Source organism: Phaseolus vulgaris, chromosome 11 (genome assembly GCF_000499845.2).
Source record: "Phaseolus vulgaris cultivar G19833 chromosome 11, P. vulgaris v2.0, whole genome shotgun sequence".
Taxonomy (NCBI): Eukaryota; Viridiplantae; Streptophyta; class Magnoliopsida; order Fabales; family Fabaceae; genus Phaseolus; species Phaseolus vulgaris.
The window spans coordinates 258266-278056 of NC_023749.2; the positions used below are offsets into that span (position 1 = coordinate 258266).

The 19791-nt window shown below is 31.1% G+C and overlaps 2 protein-coding genes across 4 annotated transcripts; both read right to left on the bottom strand.

Moving 5' to 3' along the window:
- Positions 1-6689: 6689 nt before the first annotated feature.
- On the bottom strand, positions 6690-9235 carry LOC137829177 (DNA repair RAD52-like protein 1, mitochondrial). Of its 3 annotated transcripts, none has more exons than XM_068635973.1 (4): positions 8774-9235; positions 8649-8686; positions 8474-8568; positions 6690-7094 (listed from the first exon to the last, which is right to left on the bottom strand). In XM_068635973.1, the coding sequence occupies exons 1-4, from the start codon at positions 9031-9033 to the stop codon at positions 6951-6953; spliced, it is 537 nt and encodes a 178-aa protein (XP_068492074.1). In that variant the 5' UTR covers positions 9034-9235; the 3' UTR covers positions 6690-6950. The 3 variants fall into 3 exon arrangements, with proteins under 3 accessions (XP_068492074.1, XP_068492079.1, XP_068492076.1); XM_068635978.1 differs by having other exon boundaries at positions 8644-8686; positions 8774-9198; XM_068635975.1 differs by lacking the exon at positions 6690-7094 and adding an exon at positions 7435-7887 and having other exon boundaries at positions 8774-9198.
- Positions 9236-10101: 866 nt separating this feature from the next.
- Positions 10102-12262, bottom strand: LOC137822413 (GDSL esterase/lipase At1g71250). The gene is made up of 5 exons (XM_068627302.1): positions 11976-12262; positions 11419-11546; positions 11025-11267; positions 10673-10928; positions 10102-10418 (listed from the first exon to the last, which is right to left on the bottom strand). Exons 1-5 carry the CDS (start codon positions 12226-12228, stop codon positions 10198-10200), a joined length of 1101 nt encoding a protein of 366 aa, XP_068483403.1. The 5' UTR covers positions 12229-12262; the 3' UTR covers positions 10102-10197.
- Between the last annotated feature and the right edge of the window lie 7529 nt (positions 12263-19791).

The following is a 19791-nucleotide window of genomic DNA, read 5'->3' on the forward strand; positions in this document are numbered from 1 at the left end:
TTATTTAAGATACAAACTTCATAAATAAATTAATTGCAAAAATAATAAGGGAGATTATATTCAGCCGTCAATAATATAGTAATTAAGTATTAAAACTGTATTCCGTACTTTACTAAGGATAATAATGTAAATAAGCAAAATACGTAAGAGTATTTCACAACCAACTTCACTTACTGCTCTAAAGCTTACAGAAAAAGACATCTCAACTCAATAAAAAAGACATTTCAATTCAAATAAAAATAAAGTATTCTTTTTATCTTACAAATGTCACTTCACTCTGAATTAAAAATTTATAGTGGATCATTTAAATATTTTTAAATACTCCTTTAGTTCTTTTTTAAAATGTCCTTTTAGGCCATTTCAAAGAAGTAAATGGATATAAAAAAAAATCTTGATATTAATAAAAAATTATAAGAATTTTATTTTATTCTTTTATTTTTATATTAATATATATATATATAATAGTAAAATTATGAATGATAAAAGTAAGTAATTTTATTTTCAACTTTAAAAATGATTTTTTTTTAAATGTGACACTTGAAAAGAAATTGAGAAAATTATAATAATTAAAAAATATGCTATATTTATTTTGACTAATGTTAAAGGAGGCCGACTTTTATGAACTGAAGCGAAATGAAGTTTGAATTTTGTGAATGAAAAAATAAATGTTAAAAAAAAAATATCCCTTTGAAACAATTAAACTCAAATATAAATTAAAGAATTTAGGATTTAGGATCACGATTGAATAAAAAGTTAATAAGAAGAAAAGTCTTACACGACGCTCAAAGAACCAGAAACGTGATAAAAAAATCACAAGAGGTATAAAAAAAATAACGCAGTGTCTTATTGTATTTTTAAAAATAAGTAAAAAATATAGAATGAGAAGTGGTTGTAAATAATAAATAGTGTATGGTTATTAGTGACTTTGGAAAGTATAATTATTTCAGAGAGGATAATCATTAGAAAATTAAAATGAAGAAGAGAAATTATTTTTTATAAATTATGTTAAAAGAAATAATATAGTTTGTAATGTTATTTCTAGGAGTAAAATACAATTTATAGAACAAGTACACTAATTATTTATTTTTGTAGTTAGTTATTGGAAGAAACTAGTTTCTTCTACTAATTAAGTGAACTATTTGTCTGCAAGTATGATTTTGGTAAGTTATGTTTTACGAGATTTTATACACGCTTTTTAAATGATACATGTTTTTTAAATGATATGTTCGTGTTGGATATACGTATTGAACATAACACTTATAGGACGGTGAAATGTCAAATTTAAAAAATATTTATTAGATTTCTGATTATTCTAACACGATTCTAATACAATTTAAAAAAAAAATACATTAATTTTTTAAATATTTAAAATAATTAATATTTAAAATTATTGTATAAATTTTTAGATTGTTTGATGAAGTGACTTTGAGCATGACAACATTACATATGTTTTCATTGTGTCGGAATTTTGAAACACGCGTGCTACCCAATCTCGCATCAAACGGATAATTGTGGTTAATCAACGGTAAAAGCTTAATTATGCCAATCACTTTTAATTAGTAACAGTCTTAAGGAAAATGCCTTGCTTTATACAAATTTTTGGTTACATTGCATATAAATATAATGCTTACTATATTCGTATGAATCTATACATGCACATTTTAATTTTTTGTTAATGTATAAAATAAATAATATATAATGTCAATATCTAATTGAGTTGGTTCAACCTGTTTTGTAAATTATCGTAAACTTCTGAAATGTGTTCTATTTCAGTAAAAACAATAGCGAGAATGTAAGATATTAAAACAATTAAAAAAATTAAATATTTGAAGTAAATAATAAGAATTATTGTATTGGTAAAAAAAAATATAAGAATTCTTAAATTTAAATAATACAACAAAATCATTAAATAAAAACTAATTTTATAAATTAGAAAAATTAGTTAATATATTAAAATATATTGGTATTTAAAATAATTTCTATTATTAATAAAAATTGATAAAATGGTTTTTAAATTCGTTTCTAACTATTAGCTATCAAATTTTTAACTACTAACTACTTATGTTCTAAATTATTCTCTATTGGTCTTTTAAAGATTAATTTAGAATCTAAAATATTAGTAATTAAAAATTTGATAGCTAATTTAAATACTAATTTATAATATTTTATAAATAATAGAAATCATATTAGATATCAATAATATTTTGTCTTTAAAGTAATATCTAATTTAGTAATTAATTATTTTTAATCTCTAAATTTAATTATTATTTAATGATTTTATTGTAATGTAATAACATATTCTCTAACTTACTATATGAGATTATTGTTTCATTTTTAATAATTTTGAACAAATAAAAGAGAGTATATATTAAAAAAAATGTGTTAAAGTAGAGTGTTATTGAAATTCTTCTTGAATATTTGATGATATAAAGTTGTGTGCAGTAAATAGAGGGTGAATTATAAGGGTAAATTTGTGAAGGTGTGTTAGAAAAGTGTATGTGATATTGTTTAGCTTGTGGAGCACATATGTGACTGACAAGTTGTATGAATTAAAGTACATTAAGTAGCATAAATTAAAGAGGAATAGTTGCACTCAGACACCCATTTTAATAAAACCTCTTTATGCACTGCTCATCATTATTTCTCCTTCCACCATCTCATTTTTTCTCATCTTCTTCCTCAAACATCAAGAATGTTTAATCTCTCCATATCCAAGGCTCAAATATACAACACCCCAATCACAATTACTAATGTATTCTTATTATTATTTGTAGGGTTATGAGCCTGATCCGATGATATGTGATATATGGTTCGTTTTTCTATATTCATCCGTGTTAAAGTTTTATTGATTGAAGCTGGAGGCATGCAGAGTTATGAGTTTGATCTGATAGTTATGAGTCATTTCTCGATTATTGTATCTAACGTAATACTATTATAGCACAAGTTAAGAGATCTTAATTAGTCTTAATTATTCAATTATGATGAAATCATAACCATTGGCGGAAAAGTTAGGATTTGGTCCATATATACCAGAAACACTCCACAAAAAGATCATCTGATACATACTGGTAAATGATACGCTCATCTTTAACTACTTTGAATGTTCTAGGTTTAACACCGTCTTTACCCAATATTTTGTTTGAAACATTATTATTTCAGCTTAACATATTTTTATTTATTAATAATCAGTTTTACCAAAAAAAAAAAGTGATGCACATTAATTACAGTGCACTCTGATGGTGCAAGGATGCATGAGTAACCTATGAGAAACATTTTTGTTTGATGTTTGGTCGAGTGTGACTTAGGCCCACCTCACAGCTCACATGGACCTAGATTCCATGCGTATGGGAATGGGGGAACTACCTCCATCTGTTGCCACTACCATGCATCTCTTACAACCACAACCTATATACCTTTACATAACAATCTTTCAAACCCTTTCCCTTCTTAGTCACATATATGCCACAATTTTTTTCTTCAAATCAATATATTTATAGGTAAGTTTTGAAGTTCTCACGTCCACTAGAAATTATAGTATTTTATAATATATAAGTGAATTAAAACTTCAGCATATAAATTGATTTTATGAAATTAAGTTAGGCTTAAAGTTCAGTTCTTAATATGATATCAAAATCATTTCAAACTTTGAATTTATCAAGTCACCCTATAAATAAGTACAAACTTTATTTTATAAACCGTCGATTTTATGAGATTAAATTAAATTTATAATCCAAATCGCCTTAAGGATGGAAAACTAAAAGTAATTAAATTGGACAAAAAAAAATCTACCCAACATGTTTAGAGAACAAAATCTGCTGCTCAATATAATATTAAGAGAAAACTTGAGACTCTAGTAGAATTTTGAAAAAGTGAGAGAGAATCATTGCATCCCCTGGAATAAACATGTTTCTACCCTTATTTACCAACAAGTTGAATCTTTAAATCTATTGCATTTTTTGTCTGTCCGTGAAATGACAGTTAAAATTCACATTATTCTAAAATCAACTACTAATGGAATATCATATAAAAATCCTCAATAGTTCTCTATTATGAAAAAAAAAGTAGTCCTACTTAATAGATGTGAATGTGTGAACATCCTCTCTAAACAGAGAGAGAACCACTCATCTTATGCATTACAATCCAAAACTATGTGGTCCCATATAATCAAAATCCGACTTTGCGTCAACAAAATTTAAAAAATCCCCCAAGAAGGATGCTTCCTTGCATGCTGTTCACTTTAAAAGTTTATCTAATTAGTTTCCTGCAATACTCACATGACATACATGGTTGAGGGCTAGCTAGTAGATCTTTTACATAGTTTTTACATATAACAAGTTGAGCATGTTTGATTTATCATAAAATTTCTGTCATTGAGGTGAAAATATTAAAGGTATCTTTATAATTTGGTTTTGTACTGGTTGGATTTGGACGACGGTAGAAGATGTCACTACTCGGTCGAAATTGGACTATGGTAGAAGGTGTCAACACCTGATCAATGCCAACCAACACATCAAAGTCATTGTGTTCGAAAAAAAGGTTAATAGGTGTTGTGATTAAGCATTAGGTAATACGTTTTTAATTATGATTCAAAATCTCAATCCGACTCAACAACGATCGACTCGTGATAATCATATAAATAATCACAAGTTTCGAAAAAAATATACGTCATCATTATGCATTAATTGCATCGAATACCAATATCTCACTTAAGCGTCAGAGTACCTTTTGCATGCACCATTTAAACTGGAAGTTTGCAAAGAAAAAGACAGGAAAGGAAGAAAAGAAAGTTGTTCAATGAGATGATGAACAGAACGAAACGACTGACCGACCGAAGAGAAAGATAATAGTTCTCTCAATCTTAATCCGTTCGAGAACAGATTTAGTTAGGTTTAGTTATGAATGCAACAATTATGTTTGTAGTTAGTGAGTGTGTGTTTGAAGAAATGATTAGTGAAAATGGTGGAAAGGTGATGGTGAGAGATAGAGATGGAGGGAATGGCAGTGTGGTGATATAAGAGAAGAAAGAGGGGTGTTGTTTATGTTGGGAGGGTAGAAGAAGAAAAGATAATGAGAATTGGGATGTGGGGTACTCGTAGCTGTCTCCAACTTTAGGTTTAGGACTCACCACAGAAGAAAAAGAAAAGAAAAGAGATAATTGTACAGCCGAAGACCAAGCCAACCCATTACAGCACACACCAACTATTCTAACTTTTCTTTTCTCTCAATTTTTCAAACAACCTAAATAACTCTATTCATGCTTCTCTTCAGATCTCTCTCAAATAAATCACATAATTATTCATAACACATAAACATCATGATTTGATTTTGCTCTGTACATTCATATATCATTTACATTTCATACATACTATTTATTGTTAAACATAAAGGTAGCTAAGTAACTTATTATTATATTTCAAAAGATTATATATTTTGACCATATAATTAAGTAAATAATATGTTATAATAAGGAGGTTGGAAGAAGCTATATATATGTTACTGGGCAGCGTGGAACTTTAATTATGGAAGCTACTTTTAAAACTAATGATAAAGTTAGTCAAGAATTGTGTTTTTGTGAAGAAAAAGTTTCACAAATATTTTATACAAATTAATGAAAGAGATAAGAAATCAGAAATAAGAGAAGAGATTTTTTTTTCCCAATTTTATAGAATTGACTTCCATTGGAGTGCATTATTCATTAAAAAGATGAAAGACTAAAAATAATAAATTAAAAAAACATATAAGTTATATAAATAAAATTAATTTCAATTTTTAGATATAGCGTTTGATATATAACTTTAATAATATGTATGTTTTAATAAAATGATATCTTTTTAAAATTTTAAATTATAATAATCAGTTTTAAAATAAATTAATTCGTAGTTTGTGAGTTGATGCTAACTAACCTCACTTAAATCATGAAATAAATAGGTTAAACTAAAATTATTCACTTTAATTTGTGTTGCTATTTTTTACAATCTACCCAAAAAAAATTCAAAACAATCAACATTATTTATAATTTTAAAAAATATTAAAGTCCTACAAATTTATTTAGTATAAATCTTAAACTTTAATACTTAACCTAATTTTTTTTTAAAAAGAAAGTGTACTGACAGAGTGATCCGGCCCACCATCTTTTATGGGTTGGTGGGCCATTTTACTAGACTTGGCCCATATTATCTTCATAACCAACCCATTTAAAGAGCCATGAACCACAATGCCAATTTTCAAGTGATTCTGGCCTACTTAATGTTTATTGTAAATTACAAAGTAATGAAAGATGGTGACAGTAGAATGAAATTAATACAAATTAAGGTGTTTAGATGTGTTTTCCTACGCTTTTTTTGTGGGTTGAAATTTATTCCCTTGTGGAAAAAGGTATATCCACTCTTCTTAACCTCACTTTTCTGTTGCATCGTCACATACTTTTTTATGATGATACCTTCAGTTCATTGATTTGTTGGAGAAATAGACAACCATGATTATGCTCTTGTACTTTGATCATAGAATATGCTGTTTCTTTCACTTAACTGTTTAAAATCTCAGTGCCTTTGCCATGTGGTGTTTTACTACCACATTTCCCCAATTTATTGTGACATCATTAGATGCAGGAAGAATGCATTATTATATAACATTAGCTGGTTCTGATTTTGTCATTGGTCATTGGTTGGAGTGGATCGCACCTCACACGATTGTTAAGATTTCAAGTCTGAACATCGCACGGCAAATAAAATTTGAACATATTTTACTGTTCCACATCAGATATGTAATAGAACATCAATTCTCCCAATTTTGCAGATGTTCAAAACATAGAACCATTTACCAAGTTACAACAAAATGCTTCCCTTCTAGTACTAATGTAGCTGTATGATCTCATTTAAGTTATCATCGACTAAAAGCAAAAAACAAAACGATGGCCATCATGAAAACAGTGAAGCTGAAGAATCGGTTGACTATGATGAATCTTCATGATAGAGGTGGAGCCCCAACCCGAAGCGTGCACAAGCTCTCCTAAAAGCCATTGCTTCAGCCTTCTGTACAGGATCTCCATAACTTGTGTCGTCTACTGAAGCAGTCCCAGTTGATTCCCTAAATATCTAGAGAAATAAAAGGGGTTTACTTAAGACAGAATCAACAGGAACTAACAAGCAACTGAAGTTTATCTGGTCATTTTGACAGAATGACCATAACGACATTATTTCAATATGTTCAAATTCAGCTACCCAGAGACTGAAAAAAAGAGCAGCAAGTTTAAAACATGAGATCAACGATGATGGTCAAGGTTAAAACAAAAACGGTTGGCAGGCCCTTTTCTCAGCCAAGACTGCAACATCTGCATTGGTCTGCAATTTCTTGCATTTTCAAACTCAATGAAACCTCCAGTTTTTTAAAACCTTGATGGTGTGTAAATGAAGTCAAAAAGGAAAAGATGCGATGGGAATTTACAGTCCTATAAATTTAAATTTAGCTCTTGAGTAATAAAACATGTTCTTTAGGTCTCCTTTGTGCCAGTTTCAGGTGCAAAAAAGTTGTGAACCAAACCAAACTAGGAACTAAAAAAAATATCTAAACCAATGATACAATTTACAAAACTAAACCAATTCAGTTATCCGAAAAGCTTTGCACATTCTAATTCCAGGAACCAATACCAAATTGCATCAACAGGCTACAGAGTAAGGCCATGGTGTGCTGCAAGACAGCAAAGACCTTTCACATTCTGGCGGGGAAAATTGGTGTTATGCACTGCTGGGCAACACCGGACATCAGAAATAGGTGGAACCTCAGTGACCAGCACTGCCCTATGGTGGCCCTTTCATCTAAGTGCTCTGTTGTATCATTGGATCCACTCTATTGATGCTCAATTGCCCAAAAGACCTTCCACATTCCACTCTGGGGAAAAACCAGTTTTCAAATATGTTCTTATTGTAATTAATTGAACCGTTTCTTGATAAATTGTTGATAAACAGGTTCAGAACATCCAACCAGACAACTGGCTCAGCTGGTTCATGAGAAATAGGACAGGTTAAATTTGGTTGGACAAAGCTAAATTTGTAGAATGGTTCGTGCAGTTGGGTTTTCAATGTAGAATGAAAACGTGAGCAGGCACAGTTTTAGCTTCACAGACAAAATCACTAATGTGTTTGGTTCAGAGGAAATGAAAATAGGTGACAAAAAAAATGTTTAGTGGTTAAACAGAGTAGAAATAGGTGAGAAAATATTTTGAAAGAAAGGAGAGAAATAAATAGAAATACATGAGAAATAGTATAGTAGATGAAGCAAATCACTCATTCACTACTTTCCCTCTACCAAACACACAAAATCAATTCTCTCCTCTTTCAAACTTCTCCCTCTACACAACCAAAAACACCACAAGGGATTTGTTTACTTGTTTTTAGTAATAGAAGTGTTTCATAAAAGAAATGTAGACTATGGAACAATGATTTTCTTTGTAGAGTGTGAAGTGGTAAGTAGGTACCTCAGCATCAGTCCCATAAAGGGTAACTCGGTAGACGACGGAGACAGACTTGGCATCAGCGGAATAGGTGATATTCCGAACCTCACCAGACCACTCTAGCATTGGATATTGCATTAACAAGGTATCATCAAATTATTAAAAGCACAAAAAAGGGGGAAATCATATTATACCATACCAGGAGCGTGTAAATTCAAAATGCGGTTCACAAGATGCCTGGAAAAAAAATGCAATACAATGAATACTGATGAGGATGAAGCGAAGAAAACAGAGATTAGGGTTAGGGTTAGGGAATAAACGAACCAGGGAATGTATCTGATGGGGAATCCATCTTTCTCGAGGCGAGTTCTGACGAGAGAATCAGGGACTTTCTTGTTGAGCTCTTTGAGTATTTCAGAGAGAGGTCTAGAGATTCCAGAAGTGGGAACCTCTTCTTCTTCCATTTTCTCACTTTCTGTTGCTGCTCTGTAGCTCAACTTCGAATGTCGCCGATTCCATTGCCCAAACCTAAATGCTCCTCCAACTCTGCTCAATTTTTCCAATTTCACAAATCCTGAAGCCATTCTCAAAACCTCTCACCACTCTCCACTCAAACGTAAATTACTTCTTCTTCTTCTTCCCTAAAACATTTTCTGCAACTTTTTCAATCGCACTGTAATTTACGTATGGGAAATAGTTGCTTTCGAATAAGCAATAGAAAGAAGAAAACAAAACCTTCTAAGGTCATGGAAGAAGAAATTTTTTAAATGCATATTTATACTCGATTCGGCGAAAATACTTTCTTTCTGCCGCTCAATTTAAATTATTACAAATAAATAAATAAATAAATAAAGCTTGTTATTTCTTTCAATTTTTTGTTTTCATTACTTTCAGAAAAAAGACTCTTGGTTTCGCATACCTAAGTTACACGCGTTTTTAGTGTATTATAAGTTCATTATTTAAAAATACTTCATTTTAAAAGTGGTGTTATAAGTTAGATGTTTAGAGATAAGTGGAAGACTACCTCCAGAGCTTTTCATGACGATAAAATCATACTAGAATTCTAACAAAGTTTCTATATAGTGAAAATTGGAAGTTTGAATGATTGATTACCCGAGTCTAGCGGTCTCTTGGTAAAAGAGAATGTTCACGTCACATCACAGGTTAGAAGTATTAATTTCGATTAAGAGTTATAAAGTGTGATTAAAAGCTCATTGAGTCTGTCTGACAGATAAAGCCCACTAGAACATTATAAATAAGAGAGTACTCTCATACTAGTGAAATATAATGTTATTTTGAACCTTAAACTAGATTATCTAAATTGACGTCATTTAACTTGAATATTGAAGTATCTTTGCAGGTACTTCATCCTCTCGAATATCTAAAAAAAATAATCGAGAATAAAAAAAAACATAAATAATTCAACGAAAACATTCGACAGAGAACATTCAATTTCGGATAAATTGTAAGAACAAGCAAATTTCGAATAAATTGTAAGAAAAAAAAAATGAAATAGCTTAAGTGATAAATAAAAGGTAATGAAAGAATGAAAACATAGATAATATAGATAATATGAAAGTTATAAATATTAATTTTGATTTTAACTTGTTATAAGGCAGGCACCATGAAAGCAACTTCCTCCTCTAGAGGTATGATATTGAAGGTTGTGAATTTTGAATTGAGCTTTGGTACATTTAATTTATAACTTTATTTGTATGATTTGAAGGAGCATACATATGAAGAGGGAATCAAATGAGAGCCATTTGTTTGATATTAATAGGATAAACATCATCCTGCGGTCCATTAAAAGCTCTCCAAGCAAACACATAAATGGCGGATTCTGTTGGGTGGAAGGCATCCCAAAACACCGTCTGCTTTCTGTTCTGACATGGAAATTGCAATGGCAGACATGATAACTGTCCTCTGTTCCTTCCCACCCCACAGCAAGCTCTATCTATAACATCAAACTCTGCAAAACAACAACATTCCTCTACATCATGAACCGAATCCGATATTAATCATCCTGACTAATATCTATTATTGAATTAAGATATCACATATTCTTGACGTATTTATAAAGAAAAATGTTTTATTAACATTTCTATCACTTTCCTTTTTTCACCCATCCATGTCATCTCGTATGACGATATAGATGGATGAAAAAAAGGAGCATAGACTTAACACCGCTTGCGTGGACTGATATATAAAATACATATTACTTACGGTATCTGGCAGGGTTGTTTAGGACATCGCCCAAGACATGGTAAGTGTTAGCGTATGTAAAGATAGAATCAGGATGATCTCTGTTCAGTTGCTCCACCATTGATCTAAGTCCTTCGTTGAAGAATCCAACTATCTGATTAACCAAGTCCACGCATCTTCCCACTGGGGCAAAACCACTCGCTCGAATATTAGGGATGCAACCCAGTGGCCCAATTCCTGCTAGAAAGAACTTCCTTAACCCTAGATTATGCAGTGCCTGCAACATTTTTCAAATCAATTCCTCATCCAAAACTAACCAATTTTTCAACATGCCAAACACTAGTAGATATAAGAGATGTTCGATTCAATTTACCAAAATTTGTTGCCCAAAATTGTTAACAAGAAGATTGCCGAACTGCTGGGCACTGTAATTGAAACTGGAGCGATATAAGGCTGGCATGAGGTAGTTATTGAGGTAGTCATTGTTTCCGGTTACCACAACTGCTATAGACTTGGCTAAGAACTGATCCATTGCAATAGGGTTCGTCATTGATCTATACTGATTCAAAGTGGTCTGAAAGTTCTGGATTTGCTGGTTCATGCTAAACCGATCACCCTGCATCACCATCATCATACTGCACCCTTTAGACACCAGGCATATATAGATGAAAAGATTGCAAATTTAATAAGGATTTTTGTGGTGGTTATATATTAAAGAAATTCTGTTGATATATATACAGTAAACAGTAAACTCAAAGAAAGCATACATAGTTTCTCCCTGACTCATCAAGAATACCACCAGCAGCTGATGCATAATTGACACCATTGAGTATTCTTGATCCATTTGTGGAGGGGTCTGCAAAAGGTGGAGGAGAAGGAATGCCCAGAAATTCTCCTGTGAAGTTAATAAGCAAGAGTTAAAGAGGAAAAGAAGGGTAAACTAGGTCAACATTAATAATATTAAGAAGTGTAGTTTAACTTTAACTCAAACTCATAAAATCGGGTTATAACGTGTTGCACCCACTTATATATTACGAAACGTCTTTTCATGCAAAGGCACGAGCTACTAACTCGTACGTGATATTATATATTATGTGTGATTCGATAACAGTCCGATAGTGAGTGGTTTGATAAGTCCAACAAACAATCATTATGATAAACACAAAATGACTATGATATGATGTTAAGAAGTGAACTTAAATCTAACTCAACCTTATAAAATCGGCTTATAAAGTAAGATTTCTCACTTATATACCATGAAATGTGTTAATCTCTAATCGATGTGAATTAGATTTAGAGATGATGGTAATGTAAGAGGACTTACCAATGAAGTCAATGAGGGATCTGCCATTAGAAAAGCGACCAGTAGCACCCTGATTGAAGTCGATGCCGTAGGGGTAGAAATTTGCTCTTGCGAGTGTGTTTAGGAAGTTATTGTTGCCAACTTCAACCAATGAATCTCCAAAAACAAACAAAGCAGGCACCCTCTGCGAGTTTACCTGTGCAATCTCATTCAAGCACAGCAGCAGTAGCAGCATTGCAGCCACTGATGCTTTTGCATGTTCCCACAACCCCATGTTCCTCACTAGAATTCTCAACAAAAGATGAGTGAAAAGTGAAGACTTACAAGGTTATTGAGCACAATATATAAGGTCGGATATGCAAAAAGCCAAGCCATTAAGTGTGTGCTGGCGTGCCTCACTCACGTTTTTGGCTTCTCTCGTAACAAACGTTTACCATTTTCATATCATCTTTATGGTAACCAGAGTTTTAGTGTGTGTTGTACTCAAATGCCATGCATGCTATCTATGAAAAAAAGACTGAAAAAAAAAAGTAAGGACGGGAATTGCGTGCGGTGAGATAACTTTTTATGCTTTTGTAACTCATGAAACTGAAGAAATCAATAAGTAGAAAACGTGTGAAATGATTTTTTTGTGAATCTCATATGCATTAGAAGGTTACGTTAAAGTGGTGTGTAGCTGGCTAGATTAGTTTATTCATTTAATTATATTTATCATTATATTAATTATGTGCCATGCATTTAATCTTATTCATACTTTAACATCACTTATTAACTCTTTAACAACTCAATCAATATATTTTACACAATTTTTGTTCTAAACAAGGTCACCATGGAAGCTTGTTAAAACACAATTGTACCAAGCTTACTCATTTAAAGGAATATTTTATTATAATTCAAAATACATAAATCAACATGGTAATATCACCAGCTCAACCCGAGATCATGGTTAAAACTCTTTGTGGATTGTTTTAAGTAAAATTTAATTCTACAACCCCACATAATAAGTAATAAGTAAAAAAATCAGTATACAACTCTTCATATGTAACTCCAAAGAACCATGTCACAACTCTTTTTTTATTAAAGTTACTAATACTATTATTTTAATAATTTTTTATATTATTTAATTATAAATTTAACAATTATTATATTTTACTTTTATTAAAATTATCACATTAAGAAAACTTTTTGCATTATCAAACTATAAGTTTTCAATTTCAAAATTACTTTATATTAATAAAAAATATAATTATTTGTTCAATTGTAACTTTTGTTTTAAGATTCGTCATCATTTTACATTCATAACTTTTTCAACAACTATATAAAATGTTATTTTACTCTATTACTTCATTTATATTTATTATTATTATTATAGATTCCCACTTTTATCTTTAACATAATCTATACCTATATATAATTCCTCCATAACTGTTTCTTATATAAATCTATACTTCTATAACTGCTTTTTATATATATAATAATTTTTTATATATTATTTTTAGTTATTTTGTAAATATTAAAACAGTTATCAGGATAGAGTGTTTTTAACGTAAAACAATTTTGAATTTAGATTTTTGAAATATATCTTTATTTCTTTAGTTTTCACTCACACTTTTTTTTTAATTTGAATTTATATTTGGAATTTTTATTATCATTTTTCTCTCCTTCCTCTTTTTTATTATCATTTTTCTCTCCTTCCTCTTTCTCATTTTATCTCTTCTTTTATATCACTTCTATTAGATAAAAAGATTTATAAGAGTAAGAAGAAGAGCACGCATCCCCACGTTAGTATCTGAGTTTTCTTTTCTTGGTTGTTTGATTGTTAATGTTATTCATTTTTATTTTCATTTTCGTACACCGAAGGTAGAATACTGCACAGGTACAGAGTTATCTTGATATCATTGTTGATGTGGACATCGTCGGAGAGGATGAATGCGTTCTGAATATGACATTCTTGTGGGGAGATAAAAGAAATTATAAAATAAATATTTTCTTAAGATTTGTTATGGAGTTTCTCATCTTATTCTTCTTCTTTTTTTCCTTTTCAATATTATATTTCTCTTTTTTAAGATTTCTTATTTTATTATTTTTTTTCTTTTCATTATTATATTTCTCTTATTAATATAGTAGGTTAAAACTCATAAATAATAAGTATAAATAATGAGAAAAATATAATATTTTAAATCTCTTATTAAAATAGTAGGTTAAAACTCATAAATAATAAATATAAATAATGAGAAAAATGTAATATTTTGATATTTAAAAGATATAAATACACACCCTATGTTTCCGTAGTTTTTATAACGCGTTTTAATAATAAAATATTATCATAGTTAATAATGATCGAATGTCTCATTTGGTAACGTGACCAAATATTCTTTCGATTGGAAGATTAAACATCACACAACGAAATAGTTAAGTCTAATTTTTAAAGAATTATAACTAAACTTGTGTACAATGAAATTCGCCTCGTCAAAATACAAAATCTTACTTTATCATAGAGATTATCTCTATCTCTATGGCCTGTCCTAATACAAGCACAAAACAGAAGGCCAATTAGGATCCTGCTCGTCAAGTATAATAAACACCAGAATGAAAAACCTTTTCTAACATATTATATTTAAATGATAAAAACATAAATAATGAAGAGAAATTTTCAATTTGAGCCTAAATTTACGTAAAACGTGATTCTTGAATAGTGTTATTATGACTTACACAAAGTTTTTATATGGGCGTTTCTAAAAGAAAGAAAATGGCAAGGATTGCATGTTATACCTTTCCGAAGTAAAACGGAGAGTGTTAAAAGAAATACAGAGGAACACTTGATTATCAGGTGGGTGGTAATATTTAAAAACCTGAACAGCAAAACATGTACATTTAACAACTTCATAAATTATAATTATAATTATATTTATTTTTTAAAATTCAAAATATTATTATATTATTGTAATCGATTGTTAAATGTATGTGTTTTTCATTTTAGTGTAAAAAAACTTTACCTTTATCATCATATAGATACGAATGACTACAAACTGCAATGAAAATCATAATCAAATTGTTACATTTAAACTGAGTTGAATGAACTAAACCCTGGGTCGGATTTTTTAAGATAATATATTATTTTAATTAATTTTTAACTATGTTATTTTTTTAGCTTTTAACCATTAAATATATTATAATCAATATTGAACATAACCAAATCAGATAATCCTAACATATAAAAGGATTAGGAAGGAAACTTGAACATATATTAGAGAACATATAAAAGAGAAAGACAAATTAGCTGCACTAAACAATCATAACCATGTTTTACCAAAACAAATCGGATCCTTAAACAAGATCCGAATGGCTACTACCCTAAACAGTCATAACTATGTTTTTCAAAAGAAGTCCGATCCTTTACTAGATCCGACCCGAATAGCTTTCAAAGTTTTCATACTAAAAAATCTTCAAACCCTTCCGGCCACCACCTTGGCCGCGGAAATTCAATCCCACAAGCTTGGGCGACTTCTAACAAACTCATTTCATCAAGAACATCATCCTTTTCGTTACTACATTCAGCAAGAAATTTCAACACATCAAACACATTAATTTTCACCTTACATTTCCCAGATTCCTCTGCATTCTTCGATGGACCACTCGTTGAGGGTGGCAACCCAGCAGGCAGCACCGATTCCTTGTCGCTCTGCTTCTTCTTTCCAGAATCTTCCAAACTTGACTTGCTCCTCTCACCACTGCATGCCACATTCTGGGATTCACATAAACCAGAGTTCCCAACTAGGGTTGATAAATTTCCTGCAGAACAGATATTTTCATTAGAAACTTTTTCCGTTTCAGAAACCAGATTCCCCACACGCTCTTTCCCTTTCTGCGATTGAACTCTCACAGAACCCCTTGAAGAGCCGATACCCAGATTCGGCCTTTTCAACGGCGACTCGACCGTTAAATCGAAACGGCCAACACGAATCCCGCCCGAAACATCTTTCCGTGCACCGCGCGAGGGTTTATCGACGTCCATTTCCCGCGTCAGCTGAACTCCCGAATGCCCTAAACCGGAACCCATCCCCAAACCAACAGCCTTCGACCGCTTGCAGAAATCGACGAACCGCGAAGTCCGAGCGCTAACATCGCCTTCTGTGGCGACCCCCGGCTGGTCACAGAATGCGGGGATCGGGGTGTTCCGCGGCGGCGTGTGGGAAACGGTTACAGGAGCGGGGTTCTGAGAGGCGGGCGGCGACACCGTGACGATGGCGTTGGAGTGCGGCGCGGAGTCGGAGGAAGAGTGGGGACTGTGTTCTCCGAGAGAAAGATCGCGCAGTAGTGATTCCTGCGACGAGGAAATATGGGCATGATCGAACAGAAAGTTGTAGGGATCCGTCATTTGATTCGCCATGGCTTCTCACACCGCAGAGGAAGAAAGAGATAACTTCGCTTTCTCTGCAACCAAGGTTTTATATAGGGTTCGTGGAAGAAGACGGTTCACATTCCAATTCTGATTTATTCTTTTTTGAAAAAAAAAATAATGTGAGAACGATAATAAATAAATAAAATAGAATCATTATATTTAAATCAAGACAGTTTTATTGAATATTTAGATATATAACGACTTTTAAAATTATCTTTGATTGGCGTCACTTTTTATTTTCCGAAGATGCATTTTCTTTTATAATTTTAAATTATTTAGAATTTGTATTTATAAGAAAATGAAGAAGAAAAGATTCTTAAATTTAGAATTATCTTGTTCTTGAAGGATTGAATTAAAGTATTGGTTTAATTTAATTGAATATTATGGCAAGTTTATATAAAAAAATAAAAATTGTTAGAAATTCAAATTTTGAATGCCAGCTAGATTGAGTGTAGAGGTAAATAAATAAAAAGGTGAAATGACCATTGCCATTGGAAACAGAAAACCTTTCAGTTGTCTCCATCACCTCCAATTTTCATTCCTCTTTTTCCCGCCAAAAGCTTAAGAAGTAACTATTTTGATAATTCCTTCTCTCTTTCATTTTATTTTTATTTTTCTTTATCTGTTATCAGATTAATTATGATTAGACTATTCACAGTACAGTATGACTCACTGTTTTGTAATAAATGATTTTAATCATTACATCTATAATCTCCCGAAGGTAAACAAATAAAAGAAGAAAAATAAAAAGCTATATTAGAACAATAAATTAGAAAAAAATAGGAAAAATATGTGAGTTTTTTTCTTGTATCTCTGCGTGTTTCTTCCTACCGTCATAACTTTTAAAATTTCGAAACTAGTCTTAACATTTTATTTAAAAAAAGGTACTTGTATTTTTTAATTATGGATTTGTAAATTTGGAATGATTTTTTCTGTATTACTGAAGATTTACGAATGTATTAATCTGTGAATTTTTTGGATTGAATATTTCCGAAGACAAAAGAATAAATTGTGGATTTTCTGTTCTATAGAAATGTTTGAAATCACAACATATGAAAACAGAACTATAGATTCGTAAACAACAAAAAAAAGTTATTTATCTTTCTCTCGGGAATAGATAATTGTTAAGAGAAATCATCGAATTATCACCAAATCGTCGGAAACACCATCGATCATCGCCAATAGAAATATCTTTCTGTGTCAAGAGATGGAGTAGCGTTGTCGTTGATAGAGCAATGCAGTTTGTCGGTGTAGTTTGTATGTAAAGGAAGAAGAAAGAGTGGATTGTGAATTTTGTGTGCATTTTAGGGTTTTTAGAAAATATTAGAGATAAGTTTATCTTTGCATAACATTGTGAGGTGTAAAAAGAAAGTCGTAGGGGTGCAGGAAGAAATTGTTAATGAATATAAATAATGGTCCAAATGCATATGAGTTGGGCCATTTATTTGGCTATTTTAAAAGCCCAAAACATTCAATTTATTTATGCATGTATGCGTCACTTTTTCACTATCAACTTTTCTTACAAAAATAACCTATCTTAATGTTAAAATGCATGGCATGTCACACTACTAACTAAAAAGAGTACACTGTTTTAATACGTCTAATTTTGCCACCATTGCACTTCTATAATAAGAAAGTTTACACTTACTGTAAAATCAATATTAAATCTGCTCGAAAAAAGGTGATAAAACAAGCTGTGAAAAAATAATTTGGACGGGTTTACTCTGTCACTGTTAGTGTGAGTTATCAACTGCTATAATAAATTATAAATATTTTTTATAATTTGCAATGACCATATGACTAATAATTAATTTAATGAGCTAAGTAATTAGTTTTAAGATTTAATTTTATTTTTTGTTTTTTTTAAACTCTTTTCTCAAATGGGTATGAACTAATAAAACTATTGATTATTCTTTCAGTCGGTCAGTTAACCTATCTTTCATTTCTTTCTCTCAAATGAATTCTTGTAATTCTCGTTCTTCCACTTTTTCTTTCTGTGAAATCTAGACTTAGATGATACCGGTAAAAAACACTCTGACACTCAAGTCAAACTTCGACAGTTTAATACTATACCTAATTGATCCTTTAAAAAACATTGGTTGGAATTGAAGTTATGAATTTAAATATTTAAAAGCAACAAGAATTGTAAGCAGCGCGATTTGTGGTTTATGTCTGCATCCAACCGTGAAATGTTGATGAAATGAGTGAATTAAAGCAGAATTTGTTGGTCTCTAATCTCATCTCCATTTTAACACGCATAAAGTTAGTTTAGGCAGCCAACAAAACTTTAGTACACACTTAAATGGTGTTAGAAAGATTGCCCACACAAACAGAGGAATGTAGTTATTTTCTTGTTATTACCTCAATTTGTTGCATCATCAAACCCACATGATCAAACTACCAACATTCTGGCAATCAAAACATACCATGTAACTATAATACCATTTATAGAGACCTAGGATGGAACATCATATTCTCAGACATCTCTTTATTATTCTTTTATTTTTAAGGATTTTCAGTCAAAAGTGTCATGATCCTCCACTCACCAAAGCACATCCTTGTTAGGTAAATTCACTCATCTATACCACTCTCTTCAATTTCTTCTTTCAACTTTATATTTTTCACATGTTCCATCTACCTAAATTGTAAAAACTAAAGTTAATTGATTCTATTCTATTCATACTAAGGAGTGAACTCAATCTCATAAAATCAATTTAAAGTCCAGTTTTTACTATGATATCATAGTCATTTTTGAATCTATTCTAAAAAATGTTTGTTGGGTTTATCAAACCATCCGTTATATGACTGTTATCGGATCACTCATAATATATTGTTTCACGCACGAACTGTCCTTTCGATGTGGGAAATGTGTTAGAGATCTCACATCAACTAGAATTAGACTTAAAGTTTATTTCTTAATAATTTATCCTAGAAAATGATGAATAAATAACGAAACAAAGCTAGGTAGTGTAGTGATGATACTCGTTTATAATATTCAAGAATTAATAGCAATTTTGTGACTTGCTAATGATTTTCAAACTGTTCTTCAGTGTGTGATGGCCAAATAGCATCAAAGTTAGCTCTGTTCACTGATTGTAAGCAAGTTAAACATTTTGCTTCACACATTCATTGCCTTTTGCGATGAACATCCCACTCATGCTCACGTGATATGCCCAAGACCCACCCAAATTTCATGGCTAAGATGTGTAGAAAGTTGCCTTAATCAAATTGTTCCAATACAATACTAACAGTTACAGCAACAAACGTAGATCACAAGCCTTTTTCTTATAACGGTAACCCACACACATTGCTTTCAAATTTTGCATTTACTTGATTCCTGGGACCTAATTAACATGGGAAATGCCACATATTAATGCATGCCCATCATTAGTTGTTTGCCATATAATAATCCAACGTTTCAACCTCGTCTAATTT

What these genes read in the sequence shown, in the direction of transcription:
- LOC137822413 (XM_068627302.1), bottom strand. Translation starts at nt 12,228, where the DNA reads ATGGGGTTGTGGGAACATGCAAAAGCATCAGTGGCTGCAATGCTGCTA. An exon ending in ATCCCTCATTGACTTCATTG is followed by an intron (nt 11,547 to 11,975) that starts GTAAGTCCTCTT and finishes TTAACTTCACAG; the next exon opens with GAGAATTTCTGGGCATTCCT. An exon ending in AAACAACCCTGCCAGATACC is followed by an intron (nt 10,419 to 10,672) that starts GTAAGTAATATG and finishes GTTGTTTTGCAG; the next exon opens with AGTTTGATGTTATAGATAGA.
- LOC137829177 (XM_068635973.1), bottom strand. Translation starts at nt 9,033, where the DNA reads ATGGCTTCAGGATTTGTGAAATTGGAAAAATTGAGCAGAGTTGGAGGA. An exon ending in CCCATCAGATACATTCCCTG is followed by an intron (nt 8,687 to 8,773) that starts GTTCGTTTATTC and finishes TTTTTTTTCCAG; the next exon opens with GCATCTTGTGAACCGCATTT. An exon ending in TTTGAATTTACACGCTCCTG is followed by an intron (nt 8,569 to 8,648) that starts GTATGGTATAAT and finishes ATCCAATGCTAG; the next exon opens with AGTGGTCTGGTGAGGTTCGG.